The 8,523-nt window shown below is 49.0% G+C and overlaps 3 protein-coding genes across 4 annotated transcripts in view; 2 read left to right on the forward strand and 1 right to left on the reverse strand.

The window, feature by feature from the left end:
• Nucleotides 1–340: 340 nt before the first annotated feature.
• smim36 (small integral membrane protein 36) lies at nt 341–3,677 on the forward strand. The gene is made up of 2 exons (XM_070990336.1): nt 341–999; nt 3,244–3,677. The coding sequence occupies exon 1, from the start codon at nt 530–532 to the stop codon at nt 869–871; it is 342 nt and encodes a 113-aa protein (XP_070846437.1). The 5' UTR covers nt 341–529; the 3' UTR covers nt 872–999; nt 3,244–3,677.
• On the forward strand, nt 3,611–4,180 carry LOC139349999 (ribosome-binding protein 1-like). The gene has a single exon (XM_070991086.1). The coding sequence runs from the start codon at nt 3,611–3,613 to the stop codon at nt 4,178–4,180; it is 570 nt and encodes a 189-aa protein (XP_070847187.1).
• Nucleotides 4,181–8,514: 4,334 nt separating this feature from the next.
• Nucleotides 8,515–8,523, reverse strand: part of hlfb (HLF transcription factor, PAR bZIP family member b) — a 10,985-nt gene continuing 10,976 nt past the window's right edge. For both annotated transcript variants that reach the window (XM_070990732.1, XM_070990731.1), the window contains exon 4: nt 8,515–8,523. This exon is cut by the window's right edge. The gene's annotated coding sequence lies outside the window, so the exon portion shown is untranslated.

The raw sequence follows: 8,523 nt of genomic DNA on the forward strand, positions 1-8,523 counted from the left end.
TTTAATCTAATTTGAAACGTCAAATAATCACTCAGAGTGACATAATAAAGCAGTTGTTTAATACATATTACATGACTCCCAAAATCCCCAAAGTGACGCTTATGGCAGGCTGACAGGTGCGCGCTGCCCGGCCTCCATTTTGCTGAGCATCATTTTGTCACTGCGCTGTACGTGTAGTTGGCAAAATCAAAATGGTGGCTTAAGTTATTAAAACTGAGCAGCTTTAATCATTGGCTGCTGAAATTCAAGGTTGGAGGAGCAGCGAGGATTAACGTCCTTTAAAGCACAAAGCCGACATCCCGCCGGCCTGCTGTCGCTCCTCGCTCGCTCGCTGATCCTCTCATTTCATCTCTCTCGTTCGTCCTCGGCGGTCGTTTGCTCTTTCTCTCTTTCCAGCCAGCTGTCACCCCTCGTCCACCGCCGCAGTCTTTTTCCTGCCTTTGCTTCTTTCGTTGCTTCCTGTATTTGCTTTCTCTCGTGGTCGATTTTCCCATCATCTGTGGATCCGGGCGAGATATGAAGCGGCGCCATGGGTTTCATGGAATTCTACCTGGAGATTGACCCCGTCACCCTGAACCTCATCATCCTGGTGGCCAGCTATGTCATCCTGCTCCTGGTCTTCCTCATCTCCTGCATCCTGTACGACTGCCGGGGCAAAGACCCCACCAAGGAGTACGCCCCCGACAACACGCCGGCGCCACCCAGCCAGTCGCCCATCCGCCTGGTGGTCATGCAGAACTCGCCCGCCTCGTCTCGCTACGAGCCCAACAACACGGCGGGCCATGGCGAGCTGCCGACGCCAGACCTGAGCCGGGACAGAGGAGAGAGGGAGCGGGAGCGAGAGAGGGAGAAGAGGAGTACTCTGGTCTGAGGAAGAGGAGGGACGACCACGGAGTGCCGGTGCATCACCTTGTACAGTGTTTTTAGTCCTGGACTCTTATTTTTACTTTTCAACATTCCTGGATGGCGTTGATGAGCCGCTGAGGAGCTCAGCAGGAGGTAAGCAGCCGGCAGGGCCCACGATCAACATTCAGGGGCAGAACCCCAACCCGAAGACCTGAAACCCCGAAACCCCCGAAACCCTGAAGACCTGAAACCCCGAAACCCCGAAACCCTGAACAGCGGCTTCCTGCAAACAGCAGATGAACAAACATAGACGAGTGAAACAGAGAAAATGCTAAAAGCTAAACTTCAGCTTCAGCTTCATCTGCTCATCAGAGTTTCACAGAGTTTTAAATTCCCTGAAGTTTTAATGGAGCCACTGGTTGTTTTTTTCATGCATTTGTTTTCTGTTTTTTCTCATATGTGACTATAATGTGGTCTGCAGATCAGAAGATGAAGACCAGCACTCCTCAGGCTCACGTCGTTCAGTCATGACAAAATAAATCTGTATATGAGTAAAATGAACCTTTAACAGGAAGCAGGGACTCAAAGCAGGGCTGCAGCTCATTGCTGTTCTGTATGAACTCATTCAGTGTTTTCATTTCTGTGTGACGGTCGACCCTCAGCCCACTGACACGGTGGGGGCCCTGGACTCGAACTGTGGGGTTTATTAGTTTCAGTGATGGAGTGAAGGCGAGCGTTGGTTCAGTGCCCTCAGTCTGTGGATGACGTGACGCAGCTGCTCGTCTTGTTTCATGTCATCAGTTACAAACGACAAACGACCGTGAAGACGACAGCAAACAGGGCCGACCCCGTTTTTAAGGGTCTCGCTTCAGCGTCAGACGACGTGCAGGAACACAAAAGCGAGCGTATGAAAAGTTGAATTTACAAGCAGAGAGATTAGTATTTCTGTGAGCGCGTGCCGTGAACATCTGTGTGAAGGTCGTTCAGACGCTCCATGTGCCGACTGTCGTGCCACCGCTCGTACGTTCCAGCTGTAATCCAGCACGCATTAGCAGATGCATGGAAATCAACTATTACTGTGTGTGAGCAGGCGGCAGGACGGCGCCACCGTCACAGCACGGCTCGGAGCAGCTGATTGGTCCCGTTCTGCCGTAATCAGATTATCAGCAAATCAGAACCTGCTTCAGTCGTTTGGGGCTGCAGGTGTTTGCTGCTCGGCGCTCACACGTTTGGATTTCCTTCCTTTTGTCCTGAAAACACAACATGTGTCCAGATGTTTGACATGGATTCACAGGCTGACTCACAGCAGCTTCACTGATGATTTGGCTGCTCTGAGCAACATTTCTCTCGAAGATAAGACCTTTGACAAGAAGCGTTCAGATCAGATTTGATTCTGCTGCCAGTCGTTTTAAACCTCTGTGACGCTTCTGGAAATCTGTTCACTGATGATGAAGCATTGGACACGTTAACATGCTGACCTGATGACGACGTTCACCATGTCACTAAACTCGAACTCGAATTTCTGCACCAGATTTCGGCTGACTGTCCAATGGCTGCTGAGCTATTTGAGGCGATGAACAGAGTCACGTCGTCTCAGAGCTTCTGCTCAGAAAAGCACGGCGGTCTGACCTTCTGCTGACAGAGCATCAGTCCACTGACGCCCCTCCCCCAGACTCTGGACCCGGAGGTCCCAGACTCTAAGCTCTTGGTCTTTTCGTCCGCCGCATGAGGCTCTGAACCAGCCTGTAAATCCCCCGCCCGGCCCCTCCCCCCCCCAGCATCACTGAGATGAATTTAGCCGACAACATAAACCCTCAGTGGACAGGGAAATAATGAATGGATGTACGGACGCATGTTGGTCACTCATCCGTTTGACGTATGCCGGGCGGCAGGACTAACCCCTCGGTGGCCTCTGGGAGAGTGTTAAGGTTTACACATGTGGCAGCCAGCAGATGTTGGTGTTATCAGAGATTTGTTGGTGTTAAAAGAAGCTCAAAGAGAAACCCAGCTGATGTTTGGAGGGAAATCCTCCTACTGAGACGCTCCAGCACAACAGAAACATGCTTTGTTTCTTCCTCTCCTGCTCTGATCAGCTCTCTCTGAAGGCAGCGAGTTTGGTTCATACAGCGATCACACGGTTCACTCATTCACGGTAAAGCTAACGGCTCTGCTAACCTGCGTGCTCTGTGAAGCCGCCCTCAGGCACCGCAGTGCTTTGAGCTAAATGCTAACACCATGCTAATCTGTTTGTATGGAACCGATAGATTTGACATCCTGTCAATTAAAAGACAAAAGAGCAGCTGGACTGGAAACTGGTTCAGACTGGACGAGACGTGCACAGATGAACAGTCCAAACTACAAAAGGTCGCTCAGTTTTTTTTGTGTGTGTTTTTCCAGGTTCTTGGCCTCACCTGCTGAAAAAACAACCAATCCCAGAAGCCCCTTAAAACTCCCACCGACCACCTGCTGCACACAGTGTCCAACCTGAACTCTTGGAAGGCCTCAGAGACGTCCCAGCAGAGGACCAAACGATGTCCAACAGGCCGGACTTCAACCAGTTTATCTTCTGGGACACTGGGGACGTTTGGACATCCAGACATCAGCTTCTCACCTGCAGTCACACTGACAGACGTCACAGTGGTGGAGCTTTGGACTGAGGTGTCCCCAGCTGGTGTCCAGCCTGCTGGACAGTGGTGGACGTGAATCAGACATACAGCTTGACGGTACCTGATTAAAGACGCAGGGTGATGATCATGGACGTCTAATGTCAAAAGACAAGACAGGGACACCTGAGAAAGGCTGTGAGGACGAAGGCTGTGAGGATGAAGGCTGTGAGGACGAAGGCTGTGAGGACACAGGCTGTGAGGACGAAGGCTATGAGGACACAGGCTGTGAGGACGAAGGCTGTAAGGACAAAGGCTGTGAGGACACAGGCTGTGAGGACGAAGGCTGTGAGGACAAAGGCTGTGAGGACGAAGGCTGTGAGGACGAAGGCTGTAAGGACGAAGGCTGTGAGGACGAAGGCTATGAGGACACAGGCTGTGAGGACGAAGGCTATGAGGACACAGGCTGTGAGGACGAAGGCTATGAGGACACAGGCTGTAAGGACGAAGGCTGTAAGGACGAAGGCTGTGAGGACGAAGGCTATGAGGACACAGGCTGTGAGGACGAAGGCTATGAGGACAAAGGCTGTAAGGACGAAGGCTGTAAGGACGAAGGCTGTGAGGACACAGGCTGTGAGGACGAAGGCTGTGAGGACAAAGGCTGTGAGGACGAAGGCTGTGAGGACACAGCTGATCCCATCAGAGCAGAGACATCACACCATGTCAGCTGACCGCAGCACAGGTGGAACCAACAACATTCACACCTGAGTGGAAAACAACCTGCGAAGCTACGGCAAGCTTTAAAGGTCAAAGCAGTTCAAACAGCAAAGTGTGATGATTATCCAGCGTCGTTTACCTCTGTGGCTGTTTGATCACATGGTGCTGCTGAGACGCCACCTTTCCAGGTGTGTTTTCCAGGTGTGTTTTCCAGGTGTGTTTTCCAGGTGTGTCACTGCTGTGATGTAAAAACCATCTTTCATTCAGTCAAAAGCATCAGTGCTTTTCTATGTGGTGCAACAACTAAAAACACTTTAAAAGTGTTTTAAACTTTTTAAAGTAACTGAATTAAACTTAAAATAAGTCAGATTTCCCACGTGTCAGATTGTATTTATGGATCTAATCTGGGTTTAATCAGGTCATCTGTAACGATGATGTCGTTAACGTCAGGCCGTTAACGTCAGGCCGTCGTAAATCGGTGAAATCTTACGTACGTGTACAGAAAACGTCAGTAAGCTGAGGAACAGGCTCGCTCCTCCATCGCTGTGGGGACCTTCATGAATTTCTTTCAGATCTTGTAGATTTTCGTATCCTGTGTTTTCTGTGTTTGTGATGTGAGGAGGCGCCGTGTGACTGCTTCGACATGTCAGCCATCATAGATAATTGTTCCTGTGCACATGGCAAACTGGCTTAATCTCTTCCTTCCTGAAACGACAAAATCCTCCCAGACCAAAAAGACTGTGGCGTCCCCCGTCAGGCCGTCCCCTCTGCTCATTGGCTCTGGCACCGTCTAACAGATGATCCAACCCCGAGTCTTTAGAGGACTCGTGCCACAGAGGCCCTCACAAATCCTCTTACGTAAAAAACAGCACACGGCCAGCTGAGCAGCCCACCAATGGCTGCGTCCCATCCACGATATGAACTGTACAATTATCCACCCTCCTCCATATTCCATGTTTGTGGATTATACGGTGACCGCCGCAGAGTATTAGGAGCATGTATTATGTATTTGTTTTTCCCCTGTGCACTTTTTGTCCACGGGGAGGGTTACGTAAGCTTCAGGTTGTCAGCAGGCTGAGACTCTGACCTGACGGCTCATCTGATGCCGACATGAGGCTCAGAGAGCGGCTCGCCATCGCAGCACGCAACGCTGGAGATCTGACCGAAAACTGGGCGAGCAAACCCGTCCGAAAGAGTCCTGGGTAGAGGGTAGCATGCTGGACGTCAGGGACCCCATCCTGTCCTCCATCATGACTCACTGTCACTGATCACAGCCCGTCCGAACCCTCGCCACGCCGCGCCGCGCCGCCTGTGCGAAGGCATGCGCAGTGAAAACCTCTGAACGGATCCAGAGCGCCGCAGCAGCGTTCAGTGCTGGTACATACGTGACTGATGCAACACGTCAACACACAACGCTGATTCCAGAACAGTTTGGAGGCTGTTTGACTGTGATCTCCTGATCTCCTCCCTGACATAAACTGACCTGAGAACAGTTTTTCCTCATCAGCTTCATTGATTTCTGTAAATATCTGCTGAATGTGAACACGTTTCACAGACTGGGAAAGAAGTGGACGCTCCAAACACGCCTGTTTGGACCAAAGGACGTTAAGACATGGACTCAGAGACGCTTCAGAAAACTGCTGTCAGTCAGCACAGTTTGATTACTGATGACTGAATCTGGTTTATTGATGTTTCAGGGTCCAGGCTGATCTGGAATCAGGGCTGTAGACATCCTGTCCCTGATGCAGACAGATCGTGGACACACTCAGGAAGTGAAGGACAGTCCAGTCGAGTCAGCAGTGACTGACCTGAGTCCAGCCTCAGGCGGGACGCTGCTTTCATGTCCTCACTCTTTAGATAAACGTCATTGGCTCTTTCTCCTCCTGTCGTCGTCTCTTGTTGTTCTGCAGGTGTTTTCTGCAGACGTTCAGTTCTTGTAGGTTAAATGTTTCCGTACGTTGGAGCTCGTGCTGCGTGTTGTTTTCAACACTGAACTCAACCATTGATTCAAATGAAAGGAGCTGCTTAGCGTTTCTTTGTTTTGGAGATGATAAAAATCAGAGAAATGATCCTTTATGTTCTTTAATGATGGTGAAACCTGTCAGTGTGTTTTAAAAAGGTGCATGAAGATTTTATTGAACTGTACACAAAAATGGACAAACGTATGAATAAAAAGAGAAACTGAACTGTATTCTGTTCGTGTTTAGCTCTCATTAGCCAACGTTAGCATGCTAGTTCACTAAACTAAGTCGGTGACCATGAGAAATGTTAAACGTCAGCATGTTAACGTTGTCGTTGTGGGCGTGTTAGCATGCTGACGTTAGCATTTAGCTCCAAACACAGTAAATAGTGAATACAGCCTCACAGAGCTGTTAGCATAGCAGCATTTGTTGAGGTTGAGCTGCATTCAAAGGTGCAAACTGGTATAAACTCCTTTAGCAAGCTAACTCTGAAGCTAGCTTTAGCTTCTTAACACAGCTAGCAAACACACAGCGAGCAGCTCGAGCTCGTTGGAGGTTTGTTTGGTCGTTAATACAAAGACAGTTAAAGCAGCGTCAACATTCAGAGCTGAGGGTTAAACCATCCTAAAAACAAAGAGTGACGTGACGTGACGTGACGTGACGTGACGTGACGTGACGTGACGTGACGTGACGCGTCGCACACCTTGAGCTGCAGTCTGTGGACAGGTAACGCACCTGAAACCCCTCCTGGCTTTCTACCTGCAGCGGCTCCACGCCGCCTCCCACATCCCAACCAACTAAAAACTCTGTGTGATGTCTGAACTGGTGGGATTAGCAGAATATCCTGATCTGCTCCCTTTCACTTTGAGAAAATGGTATTACATAATGACAATTCCAACTTAGCGGGGCGCTAAAGAGGCTAAAATATGAGAGCGAGTGAATCAAGCTGTGCATGTTGTAGCCTGCGTGTCCTCGCTGGGATTAAATCTGGTTCAGCTGCTCGGATGTCTGCAGAGGCGAGTTTGTTCACCTCGTGCTCATGAATTCACTTCATGTTCAGGGAGGAGAGCAGGCGATCGAGTTTCTCAGAGCAGGAGATTTTAGACGACCTCGACGAGACCAATTTCACGTGTCATCATAAAACATGAATGATGTTGTCAGTCGTTTCCGTCCAAACTGTTCAGGCTGACAGACCATGATCCTCTCACCTGTTACCAGTGAGCCTGTTTACCTGTGATAAACATTGAATATATTGACTTTGAGCTGTTTTCAGGCGAGTTTATGGATCAGCAGGTGATCACGTTCTGCTTTACTGATGTTTAAACAGCCTCCAGACTGTTTGGGAATCATTGTTGTAGTAAAAAAATACAGATGGACGGAGGGACGGAGGGACAGAGGGACGGAGGGACGGACGGATGGACAGATGGACAGATGGACAGACAGACAGCATGATGGCAGTGTCTCTTACCTGCAGAGGTGTGTATGTGCTGTGTGGCCAAATGAGAGAATGAGGGACAGGTGTGCAGAGTGAAACACGTTCAGGTGACTGACGAGAAGCTCTGAGGCCCCCTGGTGGACAGACGAGGAATGACAGCACCTGAAAGCTTCTCATTGGCTGATATCTTTCACCTGTCATTCATTGACGGACTTCCAAAGTTTTTTTAAACAATGTGATTTAAATCTTTTCACACCTGCTTAATGAGCAGACAATATTTCAGCACTTAGACGGCAGATTTTGGAGTATTTTCACAGCCTGGTATTAGTTCTTTCTCAGGTGAAGGCGATGAAGACTCTTATCTAATGAAGGATTCTTCTCGTCCACTCTGAGCAGTGACGAGCTTCCTCTCTTCATCTCTTACATCAACACATTCAGGCTGCTCCTCACGTCGTCCTGCTGCTGGGGAGGTGCTGCCCCCTGGTGGTCATCAGTGGATTTGCTTTTGCTCAAACAACACTGACCTTCATCATCATCATCGTTGTCCTGCTGCTGTTAGCTGTTAGCTGTGGTCAGAGTAGGAGTGATGGTGGTTAACGAAGCTGCTGAAGTCTCAGTAAAAGCAGATTTAAGCAAAGTGAGTTTGTTCATTTTAATGTGTTTTAATGTCCAGATGAGATTTATCTCCATTAAACGTGTTCGTCTCAAACTGCTTTGTTTCTGTCTTTGTTCATTTTGTCCTATCTTTGATCACGTTCAGGTAAATCTTCTTCATCTTTACTGAAACAATAACCTGAATCTATCGTCATCACATCACCTGAAGCCTCGTGTTTGAAAATGACTTCATGTCTCGTCAGGATTCAGATGAAGATGAAAGATCTGCAGGTTTGAGCTGAAAATCACCTTTAAAGACGTTAAATCAGTGATGAAGAACGAGGCTGAGCCACAGACACAGAGTCGA

Source organism: Chaetodon trifascialis, chromosome 21 (assembly GCF_039877785.1).
Source record: "Chaetodon trifascialis isolate fChaTrf1 chromosome 21, fChaTrf1.hap1, whole genome shotgun sequence".
NCBI classification, from domain to species: domain Eukaryota; kingdom Metazoa; phylum Chordata; class Actinopteri; order Chaetodontiformes; family Chaetodontidae; genus Chaetodon; species Chaetodon trifascialis.